Here is a 22,369-nt window from a genome sequence, read left to right as displayed (position 1 = left end):
GATGCTTCTCGTTTCCTGTCTCGCGCTCCCCGCACGCCTTGATGACGGCGGGCCGATGAGGAGGGGGTGAGGTGGTGACCAGCTCAGCGCGTGGCTTCACCCGGCCCAAGTATTCTCCACCATCTCTGCGTGGGAGGAAGCCAAGCAAGCCGCCCCGCATTTCTCCCTGCGAAGTGCGCAACCACCGGTGGTGGTGGCAGGGCCAAGCACACGCGACGTGGGGCGTGGAGGGCGATGCATGGCTGCTGATGTCGGTGCGCCGGCCCGGGGTGACGCGGCGCCGGAGCGACCTGCGACAGTGAACACGTGTGCACCATCCACATGATGGGCAGAGTGTCCGCGTGGCTGGAAGGCATCCCACCCCCGGCCCTCGCGCAGCCTGCTGGTATGCGGGTGTGGGTGGAGTTTGAGGCGTAGGCCGTGCTCTCGGATGGCTTGGTCGGCGCGTTTGGCGTGGCGCGTGTGTGCTGCTGCACCGCACCAGGTAATGTGGAGGGGGGAGGGGGGCTCTGACGGACCGTGCGGGATGGGGTGCAGTGTGGCGTTGTAGCTTGTGTCGCGCGTCCTCATGTGCGTGATGTACAAGAAACGTACTCATAAGTGTTTGTGTGCTTTGGGCATGAGGATGCTCTGCGCTAGTTGATGTGGGGATGTTGGATTGTGCGTGGGCGGTGAGCAGCCGTGCTGATAGCCGCTGTTGAGAGTTATGATTCTCTTGTAGCTCAAGTTGAAGGTTTCCTCTTGGTTGAGCGCCATCTCTGGTGATGACGCAGGCATCAGGCGCGTTGGTGCGACGCTTTCTGCGTCGCTCGCTTTCTTTTCTTTTATCCTTGCTCTTTTTGTTTTGCTTCTTCTCTCGCGTTCTCGACTCGCCCTCTCTCCTTCCTCGTGCGTGCATGCGTACCTGAACGCTTCTTACACAGTGGCTTCTCTTGCGGATAATGAAACAAACTACAGGCGCTGGAAAAAAAAAGTGGCACGCAGCGAGGCGCCTCGTCACACAGATAAGGGGCGGTGATCGTCGTGGTTGGGTGTCGTCTCTTGCTACCCCTCTCTCTCCCTCTCTCGTACAATCCGTGAAACGGATTGCAGTCACGGTAGTGTGGACCACGGAGAGGCAGGACATCTCCTCTGTGTGTGTTCCTGCGGGAGAGGGGTGGAGGTGGTCTACATGTCAGGGTGTACTCAGGCTTACTTCCCCAAGTGAGTTGAAGGAAGGCAGGGCACCAGATGCAGGGTGCGAGGCTCTGCACGTCTCTACTAATCTGTATGCATGACTTACAGCATGTCGATACGCTTCACAGTCGTTTTTGCTCCCTGCGCCTACTCTCCTCCCCCCCGTCCCCCGTCTGACGGCCCGGCACACACTCACACGCGCCCACGTTACACGCTACCGCTCAGTTTTATATCCCTGTTAGCTGCGGGGCCGCGTCCAGGGAGGTGTACACCGTATCTCCACTTGTCAGGCTGGGCTAGTTTAGGCTCCTCCCCTCCTTCCCAAAAGCCGCTCTCCTCTCGTTTTTTTTTGTGTGGTTGTTGCCCACCGCGCGTCTGCGTGTGGATCTCTGTGCAAGGGGCCCTAGAGGGTACTTAGGACACCCAAACGACGATTAACGTCGCAAAGCAGCGCGAAAGGCCATCCGCTGAACCCTCCGCACCGGTGCTCTCTCTCGCCGCGTGTGCCGGAGAGTCGCGAGAGAACCCGACGAGAGTGCGGGACTGTCACCACGCACTGAGAGACACGCGCCCTTGAACACCACAGCGTATAGTATTTTGGCTCCTCTCTGATAGTGAGTCGCCTGCATGTGTGTGCCTGTGCACGCCTGAAAAGTTGTGTCTCTGATCGCTTCGTTGCTGCCGCTTCTTCGTCTGCGGAGTTTTCGTCGCTTATCACGCAATGGGCCTCACGCAGCAGTTCGTCATCTCCAACGCAGACGTGGGTCGTGGACATGTCGTGCAGGCGCTGCACCCGTCTGCGCCGCTGATTGCGGTGACTGGCTCGAAGGGCCGTGTACTCATCCTGAACAAGCTGGGCAAGGTGGAGCATCAGTTCCCCATGCCGGGTGTCGTGGACATGGCGTGGGAGTGCGGCAGTGACACACTCGCCATCATCACTGGGAGCTCCTCTGATGTGCACCTGTACACGCATCGCACACGCCACACTGACACCATAGACACAAAGATGAGCGACCTGCGCTTCATCTGCTGGTCTCATTCCCAGCCGCAGTTCGCTATCGGCGCGAAGAGCGGTCAGTTTGTAGTGTACAACCGGAGGACGCTGCGACTTGTGCCGGTGGTGGGCACGCACACGCAGCAGCTTCTCTCCGGTGTGTGGACTCCCGCGCCGGACAGTCGTCTGTTGATTATCTCAGCAGACCGCAGTTTGTCCATCTCTGACGCAGAGGGCAGCATGCTGAAAACGATTCCGTTACCTTCTGCACCGCAGTCTCTGTGTGTTTCGGGGACGGCCAGCTCTCCGAAGCGCTTGAGCCTCGCCGCCGTGAACCTCGGCAACGCGGTACTGGTTGTCAACCTTCGGTCGTTCTCAACGTCAGTCGGCCAATTCAACACCGGGCTGGGCCTCATTACATCCCTGACTGCCGGCATCAACGGCGAGTTCGTGGTAGGGTTCAAGAGTGGTGCGGTGGGTCTGCTGGACCTGGCCGGCAGTGAGGTGCGGCTGCGTAGCTCCGTGAGCCTGGCGAAGAGCGCCGTGCACATGGTGAACTTCGGCGAAGGCAGCGGTCTCGTGGCGGCGGCCGCTGACAACCGTGTGCGGCTGCTGCGCATCAACGATGACGGTATCGCTGCCACCGGCGACGAGGCAGCGTTTGAGTCGGACAAGGGCGTACCAGACTTGCTCACGTGGTCGAGAGATGGTCAGCAGCTTCTCCTCGGCACGGACCAGGGCAATGTTACCGTGTTCACGCTGAAAGTGTTGAACGTCAGCGCCTCCTTTGGCACGCTCGTCTTCTCCTTCATCTCCACCCGCACGATTGGGGTGAAAAACTTGCAGGACAACCGCATGGTCTGCACGGTACCCGTGAACAGTGACCCGACCTTCATTTCAGCTGGCATGGCGATGCTCGGCGTGGGCGCGAACAACCAGGTATCCTACTACGAGTACTTCATCCCCAATAGCCTCCCCTACCCCATGGCGGACCCGGCCGAGAATGTGGCAGAGGCGTCGCAGCAGGCGCACTCGGGGCTCCTGCGGACGGTGGATTACCCGTCAACGGTCACCGATCTGAAAGTGAACTCGCAGCTGGCGGCAGTTGTGTACGATGGACGAGTGCAGTTGAGCCCGATCCGCGACACCCCACAGGCCGCTGCGCCGGTGTACTTCCCACAGAGCGGCGACACTCGCCTTGTGTCCATCGGCCTGTCCGAGGCGTTTTTCCTCTACGCCACGACGAACCGCGTGAGCGTCTACGCGCTGCACAACCTCCAGCAGGTTGCAACGTTTACATGCAACACGGGCCTTAAGCGCGCCTTTCCGAATCCTGCCTGCACGCGCATCGCCTACGTGGACGAGAGCAACGGCCTCTTCAACCTCAATCTCGTGACGGAGGTCGCCAACAAGGCGGAGGGCTTTGAGCCGGACCAGAAGACGGTGCTGTGGGACCAGGCGGAAGCGACGGTGTTCATCACGCACGACAGCCAGAAATGCGTGACCTTTGTGAATACGCCGCACAGCCGCCACGGCGCGACCTGTGAGTCGGTGCTGGTGAAGGACAGCACCAATGACAACCTGTACACGCCGCTGCCACCGGGCTACACCCCCATCACACTCTTTCGTGGCACGGTTGTGTGCCAGACGCCGAACGGGACGCTGGACACGGTGCCGCTGCAGACGCACACCAACATCTTTTTGAGAACCCCCAACGCCGAGGCATTCTACAATAACTTCTCGCTGAATCGGCTGCGGTGGTCGTCGAACAACATTTCCACGCCGCAGGAAGCAGAGGACTTGGCTGTGAAAGCGCTGCACATGCTGGATGTGGAGCTTGCAATCCGCGTCTATCGGCAGCTATCGCAGCCCAGCCTGGTGCTGTGTCTGGAGAAGATCCGTCACATCCACGAGAAGAACCTGCTGCTCGGCCACGTGTCGATGATCATGGGGTACATGAAGGACGCGCAGAACTTCTTTCTTCGCTCCTCGCAGCCGCTCTGCGCATTGGAGATGCGGCGCGACATGATGCAGTGGGAGCGCGCCCTCACCCTGGCAGCGCAGCTGGCGCCGGAAGAAGTGCCCGTCATCTCGCGCGAGTACGCACAGCAGCTCGAATACCGCGGCGTGTACGCGAAGGCGCTAGAGATGTTTCAGCAAGGTCACCGCCAGCTGCCGACGGGCCAAGCGAGCACGGAGCTGTCGGTGACTGTGCAAGAGGTGGAGCGGCATAACGAGCAGTGCCGGCAGGGTGCGGCCCGCTGCCAGATTCGCACCGGCAACATTGCCGACGCCATGAAGATCGCGAAGGAGTCGGCGGAGATGTCGTTTGTGAAGGAGTGCGCCAAGCTTTGCGAGGACAACCAGAAGCACGAGGAGGCGGCGCAGCTCTACGAGAAGGCCGGCGACCTTGAGCGGGCGGCAACGATCTACATTGAGCGCTGCAAGAATCTGAAGGCGGCGGCGCGTCTGCTGCCTCTCATCAAGTCGCGCAACATCATCGGCATCTACGCCCACGGCAAGGAGGCGGAGGGGGCTTTCGCAGAGGCCGAAAAGGCCTACCTGCAGGCCGAGGATTGGGACAACGCGGTGCGGCTGAGGCTAGAGAAGCTGAACGACCTTCATGGCGCCTACATTATTGTACGACAGACACGCTCCGCCAACGCGGCCGCCCTCGTTGCCAAGAAGTGCAAGTTGCAGAACGAGTATGGCATGGCGGTTGAGTTTCTCGTCCTGGCCAAGTCGTTGGACGAGGCCTTCGAGCTGGCAAAGGCGCATGACTGCATGTTCCACTTCGAGAGTGCCTTGCTGAACCAGGTGCAGCTGAAGGACGGCGTCGCCCCGCTCGCGAACCAGGCAGACTTCACAATGATCGCGGAGTACTACGACAATGAGGGCAAGGCCGGACAGGCTGGCATGTACTACCACATTAGTGGCAACTACGCCAAGGCGCTCAAGAAGTATCTCGAGTCAGGGCAGCCCGAGGATATCGAGAAGGCGGTGGAGGTAGTAGGCAAGGCGCACAGCGACAGCCTGACGAACAAGTTCATCGACTACCTCATGGGCGAGACAGACGGCGAGCCAAAGGATCCATCGTACATCTTCAAGCTCTACTTAGCCATGGGCAGCTACGAGAAGGCGGCGAAGACGTCTGTCATCATTGCGGCAAAGGAGCAGGAGATGGGCAACTACAAGAGCGCGCACAAGACCCTCGTGGAGGCCTACAGCATTCTTCAGCAGAAGAACATGCGTGTGCCGAACGACCTACGCCGCGCGCTGATGCTGCTGCACTCCTACATAATCGTCAAGGACTTGCTCAAGATCATGAAGAATGAAGACACGGCGTGCCGCATGCTGCTGCGCGTGTCACGCAACATACAGAAGTTCCCGAAGCACATCGCCACCATTGTCACCACTACCGTGCTGCAGTGCATCAAGTCGAACTTCAAGAAGTCCGCCTTCGAGTACGCCTGCTTCCTCATTCAGAACGAGAAGTACCGGACGGAGATGACGGAGAAGTCGCGCAAGAAGGTCGAGGGCATCGTGCGCCGCCATAGCAAGGACGACGCTGTCGACCCAGTTGAACCGATGCTACCCTGCCCCTACTGTGACGCGCCTGTTGCCGAGACGGAACTGGACTGTGGCGCCTGCAAGAACACGATCCCTTTCTGCATTGTGACGGGCAAGCACATCGTAAAGAACGACTACACCGCGACCCCTTGCTGCGGCTTCCCTGCCACGTATTCGGCCTTGATGACGCGGCTGAGCGAGACGCTCACGTGCCCGATTTGTGGGACAACCATTGACATTAGCAAGGTGAACCGTGAGGCCGAGCCGGAGTTGAAGGCGCTTCTCTAGAAGGGAAAATGGAATATCTGCAGAGGTGATGGTGGATTGAGGCACGGGTTGCGCGACGGGAAGCAACGTCGACCACTTCGTGAACAACAGATGTACATACAGTCGGACAGAGTGAGAAGGCCAAAAAGGGTGGTGTGAAGAGGAGCACTTCCAGATGGAAGGAACTGGTGTACCACTGTGCGCGATGCACGTCTTCTTTCGCGTGTATTCGGTGCATCTGCACCGTGTTCTGTTTATTTTTTTCCTTCGTTTCTTTTGTTACGTTTTGACGCGTTGCGCTGGCGAGCAGGAGTGTCCTCTCCTTTGTGTTTGCATTCCTTACACAGGCGCGCATATGCTCTCTCTCTCTCACTGGATGCTTATCTACCGTGGACGATTTTAGAAAAAAAAACAAAGAACATGGGTCACATCTCGTCGATGCGCATGCGTGAGCATGGCCGAAGTGTCGCATTCCATCGGTGCTTTCCCCTTATCCCCTTCGTCTTCTCTCCTTTCTCTCTCTCCTCTCTCGGTGATCTCGTTTTGAGACCGCGCAACAACGGATACTGTGCAGGAAGATGAGCAGCCTGCCGTCGCGGACATCCACGCTAGCACGAGCTCTCCCCATGCGATAAGTGCCGATCAGCTCAGCTGGCTCTCTGGGCAAATCCGATCATGATACGCACGTTGAGCCCGGTGATGTCGCCTCTGGCGCTTTTCCTCTCTGAAGCCCTCTTTGTGTGGCATTCAACGAAGATGCACTTTCGGGCACACTCTTCTTCACAGACGCAACCGGATGCGTTCTCTCCCTCTGCTGCCCTTTCTGCACCCCTTTTCACCTCTCGCCAATCCCCCCTTTACACGCCGCTGCGCTTCTCTCGTCCACCACCACTCTCCACCACACAAGAAGCCTTTCAGTGTTTTCGCCTTTCACGAGGTGCCCTCCCGCTCACAACTTCCACCGTGACAGCGCCATCTCGCCGTGGATCCCACCGGCCCCCTTGTCGTCCACTTCCCATTCGGTTGTTCGCCTCTCCGTTTTCTGCCGGTTGTCATTTGTGTTGCCTCTACTTGTTTCCTGCCGTGGCCTCACTATGTGGTTCCCACTGGAGAGCAATCCGCAGGTGATGAACCGCTACATCAGCACCTTGGGTCTCACAGAAGCGAAGGTGCAGTTTGTGGACGTGTACGGTGTGTCGGACGATCTACTTGAAATGGTGCCTTCGCCGGTGCATGCCGTGCTCCTCGTGTACCCCATGTGCGAGGCCACGGATAGACGCCTAGCGGAGCAGCAGGCTGCACAGACAGCGGAAGTTGCGGCGCTTCGCAAATCACACCCTTTCTTCTTCACACACCAGCTCGTCCCGAACGCGTGCGGAACCATCGCCATCGCGCATGCTCTTATGAACAACCGCGATAAGCTCGGTGAGATCGCCGCCGGCAGCATCCTCGACGGCCCGTGGGCGAAGGCGGCAGAAACGTCGGAAGATCCCCAGATCATCGGAAAACTTATTGCGGAAGACACGAGTCTCGCCAGCGCTCACGCCGCTGCTGCGCAGGAGGGCGCGACCGCCAACCAACACATCGACGCGGACATCGACCTTCACTTTGTCTGCTTCATCCCCGTAGGCGGACGCTGCGTTGAGCTGGATGGGCGAAAAGAGAACCCGATCTTGCACGGTACCTGCACCGACAACAGGTCTTTCCTCACCGCTGCAGCCGCCGCGATACAGGAACGCGTAGAGCTCAACCCCAGCTCCTACGAGTTTGGCATCACCGCACTCGTGAACAAGTGATAGGCCAGCCGCGCATTACCACCTTATTGACCCTCTGTATTCTCCTCAGTCTCGCGCTCCCCGCACGCCTTGATGACGGCGGGCCGATGAGGAGGGGGTGAGGTGGTGACCAGCTCAGCGCGTGGCTTCACCCGGCCCAAGTATTCTCCACCATCTCTGCGTGGGAGGAAGCCAAGCAAGCCGCCCCGCATTTCTCCCTGCGAAGTGCGCAACCACCGGTGGTGGTGGCAGGGCCAAGCACACGCGACGTGGGGCGTGGAGGGCGATGCATGGCTGCTGATGTCGGTGCGCCGGCCCGGGGTGACGCGGCGCCGGAGCGACCTGCGACAGTGAACACGTGTGCACCATCCACATGATGGGCAGAGTGTCCGCGTGGCTGGAAGGCATCCCACCCCCGGCCCTCGCGCAGCCTGCTGGTATGCGGGTGTGGGTGGAGTTTGAGGCGTAGGCCGTGCTCTCGGATGGCTTGGTCGGCGCGTTTGGCGTGGCGCGTGTGTGCTGCTGCACCGCACCAGGTAATGTGGAGGGGGGAGGGGGGCTCTGACGGACCGTGCGGGATGGGGTGCAGTGTGGCGTTGTAGCTTGTGTCGCGCGGCCTCATGCACTCGCTTGAAGAGAGGGGAAACGTTTTCGTGGTGCATGCCCTCGTCTCCCTCATGGAAGTTTGTCAGACGTGTCTTCGCGGGGGAGCGGTGCACCTGTAAAGGCAGTTTTTCGTATCTGCATGCGTGTGTGCTCTCTCTCTCTTTCCGCGTGGCTTTCAACGCGGCCGTGTCCTTGGCCACGCCGCAAGGTTTCGCGCGCTGGTTCTGCTGTTTTTGTGCGTTGTAGTCAGCGCGCTTGTAGAGGACCGCTCAGGGGTGTTTGCCCCTCTCCCCGGATGTGGATATCGGTGGAGAGTTTTCAGTGTGAATCTTGCTGTGACCCCGTCTTTGGTGCTGGATGCCTTTTCGGCTGCGCCGGCCTGATGCTCTCGTGCTGGTGGTGTCCTGTTGGGGGAAGTTGGCATGCGCTGCGGTGTTCAGAGCCGTACCGGGTGTTGCAGCGCTTTGTTGCAGGGGAAAGAGACGGCGAAAGCCGTGGCCCTCCCCGGTGCGGTTCGGCTTAGCCACCGGCATGCATGGGTGCAGAGGGGACAGCTTTCCCAATCGACCGTTTTGGTTTACGTCGGCGAGTGGTAGACCATTGGCCTGCTTAACTCGTAGCACTGCGAGTACATGTGGAGGTCTTTCTGTCTGCCTCTATGTGGGACTTATTGAAGGCACTCCGCCATGCCCTCCGTCCTCGCTTCTCACGTCTTTCTCCCTCTCTCCCTTCTCGATGTCTTTCGGGGCTTCCACGGGTGCCGTTGCCGCCTTCGCGTCTCTTTCCTTATGCTGTGCAAAGGTGAGCCTAGGAGTTCGTAATAGTCTTGACTTTCTTGCCCCTCCCCCCCCCGCGTGACGCGCACTCTTTTTCTCACTCTCTCCATGAGACGGCGTTCATGCGAGAGCACCCAGGCGCACCATCATCATTGCCTCCTTCCCGTTTTGTGCTGCTTCGCTACCTCACGCGCCGTGAACGGTAGACGCAGGAGCAGCGCCCCCCCCCTCCCTTTCACACTCACGAGACGCGAAAAGAGAGAGAGAGAGACGACCTTCTCCAACGAAACGGCTTCATCTCGTCGGATTGTACCCGCGCGACGGGTCATCACCCGTAGACGAGAGGGCCTTCTTGTCGCAGATAGAGGCACCACGTGAAGAAATAAGGAGAAGCCAAGCGCTGCTGCGGCCTTTTCCATGATGCTCTCACATGCGATGATAACGGGCCGGCACCTCTACCGCCCAAGCTGCGCGGCGCTAAGGCAATCTGTTTGCACGGTGTCACAGAGCCGCTGCTGCAGTACCCTCGGACAGATCCAGTCTGTGTTTAAAGCGCTGCGTCAGGCGAAGGGTGTCCGAGGCGGTGCTGTGCGGCTTTGTATCACTGAGGACATGCGGGTGGTAGTGGAGCATCAGCCATCGTCGGAGGGTGGTGCGCAGGCACTTGTGAACGAGGTGGCGGCGTGGCAAGGCACTGTTTCCTCTACTGTGCAGGAGGCTGTTGGCCACCTCAGTGATTCCAACGAGCTGCGCACCAGCACGTCTCCTCTGCAGTCCTCTCCGACGCCGCCCGTCTCGCGAGATGGCCTCACCATCGTCGATCTTACAAGAGTGAATTCTGACGAAACCCGCCGCGTCATGAAATTTCTGGAGCAGAGATACCCGCAGCTGCGGCTACGGGTGCGCCACACCAGCGGGCAGGACCTACAGGGAACGCAACTGCACACCGCCAGCGTTGAGCTCGTGCCACGCGGCACGGGAGTGCAGGCGGCGTCCCTCGCTGCCGAGCAGCAGCGCCTGACCGAATTGTTCAAGGGCGAGGGTGTCGGCGAAGGCTACCATGGATGCGTGCGCCGCGCTCTCCGAGACGCCTTCTCTGCTGCTGGTCTTCCGTATCCATCAAGCTCTGTGGTAAGCACAACTGCCCTGTCGGTGCTCTCTCTCTACACAAAGGTCTGGTCGTCTGAGGGTTTTTCGCTGTTCTTGGTGCCGCACGTCACCCCCGGCAACGTGGAGTGCAGCCTGCGCCATGGTGCTACAGGGAAATCACTGACGTCAACCACAGTAGCCCTCACCAGCGACGGACTGCGCGCGTTGCTGAAGTTCTGCGACGACACGACGTCGGAGTACTATCCTGACTGTCACGCTTCTATTCAGCAGCGCCTCCTCAGTGCGCCACTCCACCTTGTGTTACCACGGAGCCATTTGCGCGTGAAGCACCTTCTGCGCAAGCTTCTCTTGTACTACTACGGCATCGGCGAAGAGAAGGTTGTCTTTCGGGCAGAGATGGTGGGTGGCTCGATGCACAAGGTTCAGGTGCAGGCGTGTCTTGATTTACCGACCGTCACCGACCTGGCTGGTGACGCCCTCCGCTTCTTTGTCCTTGGCAAGGCAACGGGCCGTTCCAAAAGCTCCACGGTCGAGCTTGCCACGGTGCAGGCGCTGCAGACGGTGTTTCCTGACGTGTTTGAGCGCGAGATCGCCTACCATCCAGAGGTGCGCGCCATCCTGGAGAACAGCAAAGCCACCGCCTCTGAAGACGCCGCTCCGCACCCCGGACAGGGACTAGAGCACCAACTGCGTTGGGCACTGCAACGGCAGAAGGCGACCTTCGTACTAGAGACGCTAATGCTGAAATCCAACTCGCTTCATCCAGAGTGGGGCGTCGCGACGGGGGCCACGCCTGTGTGGCTGTCTCAGCTGTACATTGTCAGAGGCCACGCCGACGCCAAGGCGGCTGATCGGTCGGACGCCGGCGTTGCGGCCAGCCGTGAGCTATGTTGTTGCGCGTTCGACGGCCGGAAAGCGCGCAGCGAGCAAAAGGCGATGGCGGCTGCGCTGGCGCAGCGATTCCCTGATCTTTGCCATCGAAGCGTGGCGCAGGCGCGGGAGAAAATGCTCATCGACGCCGGCGGCGCTCCAGCACCGTGTGCGGGGGTGAAGGCGTTGCAGGACGCCAACGTCAAGACACTGACGGCGGCCCTCTTGTCCGATCCATTTATCAGGTTCCTGGACCCGCACAAGTCAACCCAGCCGCAGCCGCTTCCTCCGGTGCAGACGGCCGACTCCGCCTTGGAGCGCTACTGGCGTGCGACCAAAGCGCATACTTCGTTTCTCGGGAGCATTCGTGTGGTGCGTGAAGCGGACCGCGCCGTGTACGTTGCGCGGTGCACACGGGCGGCCGCTGTGCATGATTCGCCGGAGCGAGTGATTGCCGAGGCCACCGGGTCCACCGAGATTGGTGCGCTGTTTGCTCTGGTGAGAGGCATGCAGGAGCTCCCGGAGGTTGTCTGCCGAGACCCTTCTAGCACGGTCGCTAGCGAATTCTGCTTGACGGCCGAGCTGCCATCGACGCTACCAGATTCGTCACCGTTGCAGACGTGCGCAGAAGCCATCGCGCGCCTCTACGGACTGCAGTGCACCGTGTGTGTTCGCCAGGACGGCGCCACGTGTGCGGCGGAGTTGTGGGGCGCGACGCCGCCGAAGAGCACCGTGTTGCAGCCGCATTCGCGGTTCTCGACGAATCCCTTTTCAGCTGATCGGGCCTTTCATCTTGGCCGAGGGTACGCCAGCACGCCACGCCTGGCTGTGGTGCGCGCTGCGCAGCAGGTGTTCGAGATGCACATACGAGTCCACCATCGTGCTTTCGGTGATGAGGTGGTGATGAGGGGGCAGGTGAGGCTTCAGCCGGGTGCACACGGGTCCCTCACTCGTCTGCGCGACGCGGTGGTAGCAGAGATCATGTCCACGAGTGACCGCACGGTCAGTGACAACTGGCTCCTCTTCAGTTTCGAGCACGATCAGCTAAGCGACTTGTCGTTTCACGTAACATCACACGAGCGCTCTGTCATACTGGAGCATGTTGTCGGCAAGAACCTGCTCAGCTGCGCACGCGAACTGGGCATCCGCATCAGTCACGAAACGAGCGACGCCTTCCTCTCCCCAGCGCACCTGTGTGACGTAGTGGCGCCAACGGCGGAGCAGCTGCTGGGAAAGTTGTGTCTTCAAGCCTACGGTCTTCGCCTGCGGGTGGACACGTGCCAGAGAGGCCAGATGTGGCACTGCCGGCTGAGTGTGCCCATGTCAGACGAGGTCGCGTACTGCATCGCGCAGGCTTCCGGTCTTCGCAAGAGGGATACCGTGGAAGCCGCCGCGGTGGCTGCACTGCGGGAGTACTTTGTCGAGGAGTTGCCCCATATTCACAGCTACGCGACGCTTCCCGCGGTTGCTGCGCTGCAAAGTCCCGACGGCCTCTCTAGCGAGGCGGCGGCGAAGTCGGGCTGCGAGGCGTACGCATTCCGTGTGCAGGAAGGAGCTTCTGCACCCGAGCCAGAGTATCACTCCTAAAGGCGCGAGGGTGCAGATAGGGCAATGACGTCCTACATCGGCTCTGTGGACCCGTGCCGAGGTCCCTGCGGATCCGAGGCCGGAAAAGGGCGCATACCGTGCTGCTGTCAGATGAGCACATTCGGCTTCCATGTGGGTCTGTGGTTTCAGGGGTCGCTGCGGGCAGTGCTGCTGCTCGAGTGGCGGCGGCGTGTGCGTTCTTCACAGTTGTGGTTTTCTGTGTTTTTTTTTTCCGCCCCCCCTCTTTTTTCCATCCGTGTGTCTCGCTCGCCATCCCTTCGCATTTTTCAGGGCGCGTGAGGTGTGTGATCACCGAGGTGATTTCTCTCTGTTCGAGTGCGAGTGCTGCCCACATCTGATGTGCGGTGCTCGTGTTTGCTTCGCTTTGCGTACGTATGCGGGCGAAACGCAGCGGACACGGCTGGCTGGACTGGCCTGTGTGCTCACCTGGACTAACGCTGTGGTGGCGAAGGTAAACCGGGTGCGCCGGGCTACGCGTGTGTGCGTGCGCGAGCCTCCTTGAGTGGCGACACGCAATCCTCCCACCCCTCGCTTTACGCTTCCGTGTGTTGATGCGCATACGCCATCTCTGCTACAACCGTGGTTGCGGCTTTGAAGTGGGCCTGTCACCCCTCTGTCCCCCGACCCCTATCACCGCTACTTTCCTTTCATGGTGTTCCTCTCCCCTCGCCGTCTCTACGCCTCTCTCTACTCCGCTGTCATACTGCGCCGTTTCCGCTTCTACTCCTGCTTTGCTCTCTGACTGCCTGCACGTCGCTCCCATTCCTGTGCCCCTGCGCGACCTTTTCACTCCGCGATGGCATTACTGAACCTTTCCTACGAGTGTCCTCCATCAGGCCGCGTAGAACGGGCTGGCAACTCCTCTGTCCCCCTCTCTCGCTGCGTTATTTTGTTTTGTCTTCGCACCGTTTTCTCGCCTCCTCCTACCCCCACCTCCGTACACGCTGTTATCGCCATGCTGCGCGCCTCAGCAGGCAGTATTCAGTTCACTTCGGTGTACGAGTGCACTACCCCTAATGCGCCCTATGCCTACCTCATCGAGATCGACGGGGTGCGCATCCTCTTCGACTGCGGATGGAACGATGAGTTCGACACGTCCTTCCTCAGCAAGCTGAAGCCGCACCTGCCAACCGTGCATGCCGTGGTCCTGTCGAGCCCGCACATCACCGCCTGCGGCGCCCTTCCTTTTGTCCTCAGCCACATCTCACCCGGCACGTTCGTGGCGGCGGCCGGTGGCACATCAAAAGTCGGCGTGCACAGTGTCCTGCACTCCTTCCTTTACCAGTACCCGAACTCGCACACGTTCACCCTCGCGGATGGGGAGGCCTTTACGATGACGGTGGATTCCATCTACCACAGCTTCCGTTCTCTCCGCGAGCCATACGGCGGCAAGGTCACCGTGAAAAACGGCGACGTCGAGGTCAACTGCCTCGCCGTCTTTGCTGGCCGCATGCTGGGCGGCTACAGCTGGATAATCAAGTACCAAATCGATGAGCTATTCTACTGCCCCGACTTCTCGGTGAAGCCGTCGTACGCGCTGAAGCCGTTTGACGTGCCGACCACTGCGAACATCGTGCTTGCGAGCAGCTTTCCTTTTCACATGACCGGCTCGAATCGGACGACCAAATACGAGGAGCAACTGAAAAACCTCTTCAAGGAATTCCAGCACACCCTGCGTGGTGGCAGTGACGTTCTCGTGCCTGTGAACGTCGCAGGTCGTGGGCTGGAGGTATTGAACATTATTGTGCACCTCTTGGCGGAGCAGGGCGGCGACAAGTACAAGGTTGTTCTGGTGGCTGCCCAGGCACAGGAGCTGCTCGACAAGGCGGGCACCATGACGGAGGCTCTGCAAGACTACTTGATCCTCGATGATAAGCGCCTCTTTGCCAACGTCCTCACGTGTCGCAGCGCGGAGGAGGTGCTCCCGATCCAGGGCCCGAAGATCTGTGTCGCAGACGGTGCCTCCCTCGACTTTGGGCCCTCCGCAGAGCTGCTCGAGTACTTCGTGAAGGGGAACCGCGACGGCGCCGATCACCTCATCGTCTTGACGGAGCCGCCGTTGCCAGGGACGAACGCGGCCGTTGTCACCGCCGCCGCCGACGGCGAGCGTCTCCACATGCAAATCACGCGCCGCAGTCGGTTAAGTGGGGAGGAGTTAGAGGAATACTACATTGAGCTCGAGCACGAAATGGAGCAGCGACGGCGCGAGTTGGAGGCGCGGAGCGCCTTCCAGATTGTGCAAGACGACGACGAGGCTGCAACTGTCAAAGGAGAAGAGAACGACGACGACGACGACGACGACGGCGAGTGTGCGACGGCGGCGACAGGTCACCGCGGCGCAACTGAGAAAGCTGCCGCCTGCGCCGGCGCCAAGGATGCCGTCGCCGCATCCAAGGCGAAGGCGGCGACGACCCTTGGCTTGGTGCTGCCGCCCCCGCTACACTACCATTCGAAGCATCTCAGCTTTCCCGTGCTGGAGACCACGAGCACTCTGAGCGCGGCGGCGCTGAAGCGCGTCGATGTGACGTACGGACTCCCTGTCAGCGAGGAGGAGCAGGTCTTGCTGCAGAAACGCGCGCCTGCACGGCAGCACAGCGATGCGGGGCCAGAGGCGTTGCAGGTAGAAAACGATGCGCAGCGACTCGCTAACATCCCATCGAAGGTGTCGCGGGTTGCCGTGCAGGTGAACCGGCGCTGCCGCGTTGTCCTGTCCGACCTCAGCGGGTATCCCGACGCGCTCACCATGAAGAGCGTCCTCAAGACAAAATGGACGTTTGCAAAGAAGATTGTCGGACTTCGCGGCAGCGCCGAAGACGGACGGGCGTTCCTGCACTTCTGTCGCGCCGACAAGGCGATGAAGTGCGGCTCGAACGTTTTCAGCACCACCTCCTGTGGCGTGCCGCTGGAACTGGCGACGCACGTGTACTCGTATGCGGTGCAGCTGGAGTCGAGTCTGGCGCGTAGCCTGTCGCGCGGCCTCCGCCGTGTTCGCGAGACAAAGTCGAAGAGCACGTGGGAGGTTGGGTGGGTCAACGGTGAACTCTCTGGCGTGCGTGCAGAGGCCGACCTCGAGGAACAAGAGATGCAGCGCCGTCGCTCCGATCGGGCCATCTACTCCCTCGCCTCTGTGACAGCGGACAAGTCGCAGGCGTGCGCGACACAGCGGGAGCAGCGCGGGCTGCAGAGCGGCTCCTTCTTTGTCGGGGACATGGACCTGCGCCGCCTGCGCGAGACGTCACGACAGGAAAGCGGGCTGTACAGCGAGTTTCACAAGAAGGCGCCGCTTCTCGTCTTTGACGAAGGCGTGTGTGTCCGCAAAGGCGCGGACGGCACCGTCACGATCTCTTCCATTGCCACCCCAGCACTGTTTGATCTTCGCCGCACTGTTTACCGGCAGTACTCGCAGGCGCTATAGACGAGGAAGAGGTGGGGTGGGGTTGCAGAGGCAGGCGACATCTGCAAGGATGCGGTCATCTCTTCGGTCAACGGAGTTGTATTGTTGTCGTCGTGCACGTTGATGCATGTGCTTGTGTGGGAAATGTGTGTAATCTGTTTGATTTAATGGATGACCCATGTCCATTGACATCGAGTTAGGGAAGAGGGTGGGGTGATTTCGGTACTCAAGCTGCATACACGAGCTGAGATCGTGAGTCCTCTGCGCTGTCTTCGTTATCCTGTGTCTGCGCATTGGTGCGTGTGTGCAGATACTGCTAGTGGAGACGGCAGAAGTGTTTTTTTTTTTCGCCTTGGTTCTCTTTTCCTTCTTGCGTGCGCACTGCCGCTCTTCCTGCACGATGGCACAACCACAGACTGGCATTCCCCACAATGAAGGATAGAAAGCAATTCCGGCTCCCCCAACCGCACCACGCTCCCTCATCGCAGCTGTGGCAAGTACTTTTCACGCATATTGAGTTCCAGGCGCCTTCGCCACCACGCTTCTTCCCTCTTTTCGTCTCTCGGTTCTTCAGTCGCGGCGCCTGCTTCATGACTGCCGCACCTCAGAGCCGCTGCTGCGTGGCGGAGGTTGCATCATTGCCTCGATTTGCTGTGGGCGAAGTAGCGGGAAGCGAGGAAGAGAAGTAGGACAGGCCTTTGCAGTGGGGAGGCAACCAAACAGCCAGACCAGCGTACGGATGATGGCCAGCACTGCGTGCAAACGCGTTCTGCGCACTTGGATCCCTCTCGTCTTTACCACGGCTCCTCTCGGTCTCTCTGCGCGTCTGTAACGATGTCGGCCACTTCGTGTTTCGCATGCACTGTGTACTGTCGGTGCTCAGCTGCCGTGCGTTCTGGTCTCTCTGCTTGCACATGGCGGCGCCGCACGGTGGACAATCCTAACCAAACTTCGGCTCCACATCTTTTGTGTGTCTTATCGGCGGTCTGTGGGCACCGTTCGCGGCACGCAAATACTTGTGCGCACCACTGCCTTGCAGCCGAGATGTGGCATGTGCAGACGTGAAGTCGCGTAAGGTGTCTTCTTGAAGCTCCACTATCCCATTTAACGCAACGCGGCATCCTTCATAGAGTCAAAGGGAAGGCGAGGCTCCTCCTTCGACGACACCAGCTGCTCCTTTTATTCCTCCACAGGTGCCGCTGGTGGTGTATTACCGACATAGAAACAGCAGGGACGCGCTGACGCTGCAGTGTTCTCTGCTTCCCTCTCTGTCTCAACCACACGGCCTCCGGCACATGGCGGATGCAGCGGGCACACTTCTCCTGTCGCTTGAGGTGGAGGCGGCAGCTGCCCGCAACGCCGAGTTGAGTCAAACGATTGAAATGCTGCAGGACGAGGTACTGCGACTCCGGCGCGCGAACGCGTCGCTCCTCGCTTGCGATGCACGACATTGTCCGAAAGTTTCTCGGCAACCGGCGGAGAAGCCTAGCGCGACGGCAGGCGAGTGCCGCGACGAGTCGTCTGCGGCTGCAGATGCCCGAGAGGCGTTTGTCATCCTGGACGACTTGCTTTTCGAAATGGCTGATATTCGATCCCGTATTATCCCGGACGAGCGCGTGGACTTGAGGCCACGGGCCTTTGACGCAGAAACCACGGTGGCCGCCCACGCCACGCGGTGCCTCGAGGAAGCACGCAAGTTGAAAGAAGCCCTCGTCGTTAAGCAGCATAGTGTGGCGGTGCAGGTGTCAGAGCTTCGGCGCGCTCTCGGCGAGCAGGCCGAGGCCAACCAGAAGCAAACTGCGGCCGCTGCTTTGCAGTGCACCATGCTGGAGCGCAAGTATGCTGAGATGAAGCGCAGGTACGACGAGGCAGTTTCGAGGCAAGATGAGCTGCTGCTGAACCGTGTCATTCAGTCCCCCACACAACCGTCGCCGCGCAGTTGACTGTCGTGCAGCTGTGGGGCCGTGAACACAGCAGTTTTTCTCGGCCGCCGTTGGCAAGTTGCGGGGCATAAGCGAAAGGAGAGGTGGTGAATATGAAGCTCTTGCAGGTGTGGAGTGACTGTTTTCAGTTCCCGCGTGTATCGCTGCTGCGCGGGTGAGCGCCTTTGCGTGCGTGGTTGTCACGGCATAGGCCGCTAATTCACTGTTTGATGTCCAACCGCGAGCAGCACGAGGAGTCCCTGTTGATGAATGCCATTCCTTTCGCGAGTCTTTCGGGGTGGAGGGGGGGGGGTGCCGTCACAAGGTGCGAGAAGGGGCTTTGTGGATCTTGTCCCGGCAACATCGAGGACAGATTCGTGGGGGAGGGGGAGGGGCACTTCACGAGCGACTCTCGCTGCTCCTCCGGCCTGATGGGTGCCACTCCTTATGATGCAAGGTGTCTCGAGTGACATCGCCCCTCGGGACGCGTATCGTTTTCTGTGTAGCCCGTTCCCCCCCCCCCCCGGGAGACGCTGGTGGCAATAGCGGATAGGCATCATGGAGGTGTTGATGTCATCACCTCAGCCCTGCAGCATGAAGCACCCTCGCAGCTCCTTGGCTTTTCTGTGCAGCCCCTCCTTCCCTAGTCGTCGTACCCCTCCCCCTGTTTATGCCTCTCACTGTGCGTCATTTCTTTTGACCTTGTTGCTCCATATACTCCCCCCCTCCGAGTTGGTTCACCCTCCCTCGACAGGCCCACTGCCCTCCATGGACAGCACAGACGCTGCGACAACAGCGGCGTGGGCGTTTGCCGCCGCACCGGCGGAAGGCGTCCCAGCTCTGGAGTTGCTGGTGAATGAGTACGCATGGCTGAGCGCGCTGCCTTTCGATGATCTTCTGACGCACAGTGGCTCTCATCAGGGGCGGCTGACGGGCGCACGGGAGCTGATGAGCTCCCTCCTGTCGGTGTCGATGCCGTGCCCTTCGCCTGCGCAGGTGTCGCTGTACGTGGTCCTGGCGTCACGCGTGTACGTGGCACTGTTCTTGGATACGGTGGAGCGCAAGCGCCGACTTCTACGCTCGGAGAAGCTGGATACGTTTGCTTGCGTAGACGAGGGCTGTTTTCTTGCACGCGTGCACGCGACAATGCAAGCATGGACGCGTGATCTCGTCCCTATTCTCGTGCGCTCGGTTCTGCCGTGCCTGCACCTCCGCGACGCGGAGCCTACCACAGTCAGAGCTTCGAACCCGCTTGATCGTTCACCGAGTGCGTCGGGCCTGGCATCAGACGACGACACTGAGAGCAAGCCCTCAGAGCAGCGGAGGGATCTGCTCGAGGCACTTCATGTGTACCGTGTGCGCGAGGAGCTGGTGCGTCTTGTCGTCGCGCTCCGTCGCACTACAGGCGACGAAGATGATTCAGCCGCCGCGCTGTTGCTGGCAGCGTACGCTACACTCTGCAGCACAGAAGTCTGTCCCTCCGTGGCTTTGCCCCGACCACCTCTTCGAGGGTCGACGACCGCGACCCTGCAACAGTGGCGCGCACGCGTTTTGCAAGAGATGAGTCCGACTACTCCAAGAAACGTGGCAGCTGGGCGTGGAGCCGCATCTGAGACGGAGGTGGACGGCGACCTCGGCACCAGTTTCACCCGATGTCTCGCGCGCCTCCGCGGGGTTGCGGGCGAGGTGCACTGCTACCCCTCCGGCGACTCTCTTTCGTTTGCACTAGCAGCTTTGCAGGCTTCCGGGCTCTCCGGTGGCCATGGCGGCAAATTGCACCTCGCTGACGTCGAGAGGGGCACTGAACCGCCGGACAGCACCGCAGCCAGCCTCGCCGCGGAGCACGATCGAGAAGTAGAGGCGTGCACGTTGGTGGCACTGGATGCGGTGGATGCCCATTCAGGGGAGGTGTCGGCGGGGTCTCCAGAGGAGTACTTCTCTTTGCCGCTGTGTCGGCAGGGAGCGCTGCTGCTTCTCGCTGACGTGCTTCGGCACCAGCTCACGGCGGCGGAGCATCCGTCATTCGCCTACTCGGTGTCCGCTTCGTCGCTGCTTCTCGGTGTCGCCGATGCGTACATTGTAGCTCTGCGTTGCGCGCGCAGTGCAGCCGTGCTCCTGCGGCATTTGCTTTTTTTGCACGATCTTCTGTCCGCTGTGCCCAAGTACACGCTCTGTTCTGCCGAAGAGGCGCAGCATCGCGAGCTACGGGACTGTGGGCAACGGGTGCTCGACTCGTGCCACACGAGGCGCTACGAGTCGTTCTTTGATATAGCAAGGGAGCTGCTGACGATCTCTGCTCTGTGCCCCGTCGATGAACACCGACGAATGGCGCGCACGGTGGCACTGGAGCTTCTGGAGCGACTCGAGGAGCGGACGCGGGTCCGCATGCACGGCTCACTTATGGCGCTTTGCCCCTACCCGTCCATCGCCCGCTTCTTTCTTGAAGAGCTGCTGCACGAGTGGCGCGCGGCGAAAAGCGAGAGCGATCATCTCGCCGAGCGGCAGGCATCACCGGTGCACTCGTTGATGCCTTTGGCGATTCGGGAATGCGTGCAAGCTTTCCTCACGCAGGTGTCGATGGGCACGAGCGGCTTCGTGGACCCGCTCGTTGTCGCGTTGAACTTTGTGCGCGTGGAGGTGTGTCAGCAGGCATGGATTCGCTCATTGTGCACGCCGGCTGCGATGTCAGCGGCTGGCGATCGCGATGCCTCTGTGCGCTGCGCATGGTGCCAGCTGCTGCGTGCCCTACGCGAGCAACTTCTTCCTCGATGCCACACACTCATGGCGAACGCTGCGACCGTATCCGAAGAGCATCCGACGAAATCCTTTGCCGTGGAGGTGTCTCTCACGCCGCTCGACGTGTTCTCGCTCAGCTGCGCCGTCGAGGGTCTCGAGGAGGTGCTAGCGTAGCGGCACGTGCCCGGGTGCTGTCGCATTCGTGTGTGTGTGTGGGGGGGGGGTGCGAGTCGCGCCCAAGGTTCACGCTGACTTCCCACATGGATTCGTTGGTTGAGGCGAAGAGGTGAGAGTGATGCGGAAGCGACTGATGTGTCCCGAAACGCAACCATGACGCTGCCGCATACTGCTCGCATTCCACGAAAAGAAATACGACGCAAAGGAGATGTCGTATTCTTATGCTTTGCGCGCAACCTGCATCCGCCTCCCTTTCCCTGTCGCGGTTCGGTGTGGACGCCTTTTCTGGGCAGAGGTATGATGATGATGTGCCATCAACTCCTGCATTTGGCGCCGTCGTGGTAGTAATGCTGTTACTCCAACGGCGTGGCTCGTTAGTGACTCCGTCATGGCGTTCTCCGAGAAGCTGGGACCCTCGTGTGCCAGAGTGCGCGCGTCTTTTTTCCCGTCCATGTCCGCCCCACCCCGGAGCCTTCTCATCTTGCTTGCCTGTTGATTGCCGCTTGCAAACAACGCACTTCCCCTCTTCCTCCCTCCCATGTCGCATCGCAACCAACACTTCCCTACGTTGGGGGTACACATGTTCACCCGTGCCACCGCAGGGTCCATCCACGTTCCCTCTAGGCAAAGCCTGTGGCGTAGCAACAGCGCCACCACAGTTGTCGCTGGCGCCGATCTTTGTTGTCCATTTTCTTCTTGTGCTCAACCTCTATCACGCCTCAGCTCATTTTAGAAGACGCGCCGGATCGACACGGCGTAGACAATGCTGCGATCCGAAGTGCTCGACGCCGAGGTGGCGAAGAGTGTGGAGGCCTATTCGACCGCGGTGACACCGTTTGCGGAGCGGCGAAGTGGCCTGTACTTGACCAAGTTCGAAGTTGCCCGCATTATCGGCGAGCGCGCCAAGCAGATCGCCAGCGGCGCCGCCATGTCGCTTCCCGGTACCGCTTCTGGTCTGGATTCTGTTGAGACGGCGGAGCGCTGCACCAACCCGCGTTCTCTTGCAGTAGACCCGGTCATGATGGCCAAGTACGACCTCTTGCAGCGGAAGATTCGAATGCTGGTGCGTCGCGTATGGCCAGATGGCGCCGTCGAAACGATTCCTGTGAATGAGCTCATGGTGGACGTGACTATGCTCGATCTGCAGTATTAGCCGACAGCAACCTGCTTCCATGAATGCTTTGTGTGTGCGTGCGTTGCGCAGAAGTGTTGTCTGCTGCCGTCTATTGTGGTGTGATGGCGGTTGCGTGTCTGTGTTTGGGGGGAGGGTAGCGGCGAAAGACAGAGAGGAGAATGGCCAAAGAGACGCACAGGCTGTCGTGTCATGCAGCCTGCAATCAACCTACTCCTATCTCGCTCTCTGCAGGATCCATGCGATTTGGTGCCGT

The 22,369-nt window shown here is 60.2% G+C and overlaps 7 protein-coding genes across 7 annotated transcripts; all 7 read left to right on the top strand.

The window, feature by feature from the left end:
* Positions 1–1,897: 1,897 nt before the first annotated feature.
* LINJ_25_0200 (conserved hypothetical protein) lies at positions 1,898–6,028 on the top strand (the record flags this gene model as incomplete). The annotated part of the gene is made up of 1 exon (XM_001466016.1): positions 1,898–6,028. The coding sequence occupies one exon, from the start codon at positions 1,898–1,900 to the stop codon at positions 6,026–6,028; it is 4,131 nt and encodes a 1,376-aa protein (XP_001466053.1).
* A 1,073-nt stretch (positions 6,029–7,101) lies between these two features.
* LINJ_25_0190 (putative cysteine peptidase, Clan CA, family C12) lies at positions 7,102–7,803 on the top strand (the record flags this gene model as incomplete). Its single annotated transcript, XM_001466015.1, has 1 exon — positions 7,102–7,803. The coding sequence occupies one exon, from the start codon at positions 7,102–7,104 to the stop codon at positions 7,801–7,803; it is 702 nt and encodes a 233-aa protein (XP_001466052.1).
* A 1,778-nt stretch (positions 7,804–9,581) lies between these two features.
* On the top strand, positions 9,582–12,731 carry LINJ_25_0180 (conserved hypothetical protein; the record flags this gene model as incomplete). Its single annotated transcript, XM_001466014.1, has 1 exon — positions 9,582–12,731. One exon carries the CDS (start codon positions 9,582–9,584, stop codon positions 12,729–12,731), a length of 3,150 nt encoding a protein of 1,049 aa, XP_001466051.1.
* A 976-nt stretch (positions 12,732–13,707) lies between these two features.
* LINJ_25_0170 (putative cleavage and polyadenylation specificity factor) lies at positions 13,708–16,167 on the top strand (the record flags this gene model as incomplete). Its single annotated transcript, XM_001466013.1, has 1 exon — positions 13,708–16,167. One exon carries the CDS (start codon positions 13,708–13,710, stop codon positions 16,165–16,167), a length of 2,460 nt encoding a protein of 819 aa, XP_001466050.1.
* A 1,274-nt stretch (positions 16,168–17,441) lies between these two features.
* On the top strand, positions 17,442–18,089 carry LINJ_25_0160 (conserved hypothetical protein; the record flags this gene model as incomplete). The annotated part of the gene is made up of 1 exon (XM_001466012.1): positions 17,442–18,089. The coding sequence occupies one exon, from the start codon at positions 17,442–17,444 to the stop codon at positions 18,087–18,089; it is 648 nt and encodes a 215-aa protein (XP_001466049.1).
* Positions 18,090–18,836: 747 nt separating this feature from the next.
* LINJ_25_0150 (conserved hypothetical protein) lies at positions 18,837–20,978 on the top strand (the record flags this gene model as incomplete). The annotated part of the gene is made up of 1 exon (XM_001466011.1): positions 18,837–20,978. The coding sequence occupies one exon, from the start codon at positions 18,837–18,839 to the stop codon at positions 20,976–20,978; it is 2,142 nt and encodes a 713-aa protein (XP_001466048.1).
* A 766-nt stretch (positions 20,979–21,744) lies between these two features.
* Positions 21,745–22,134, top strand: LINJ_25_0140 (conserved hypothetical protein; the record flags this gene model as incomplete). Its single annotated transcript, XM_001466010.1, has 1 exon — positions 21,745–22,134. The coding sequence occupies one exon, from the start codon at positions 21,745–21,747 to the stop codon at positions 22,132–22,134; it is 390 nt and encodes a 129-aa protein (XP_001466047.1).
* Positions 22,135–22,369: the final 235 nt, after the last annotated feature.

This window comes from Leishmania infantum, chromosome 25, assembly GCF_000002875.2.
Source record: "Leishmania infantum JPCM5 genome chromosome 25".
In the NCBI taxonomy this organism is placed as follows: Eukaryota; Euglenozoa; class Kinetoplastea; order Trypanosomatida; family Trypanosomatidae; genus Leishmania; species Leishmania infantum.
The sequence above is the reverse complement of the archived record's forward strand: the minus strand, read 5'-3'. Positions and strand labels throughout refer to the sequence as shown.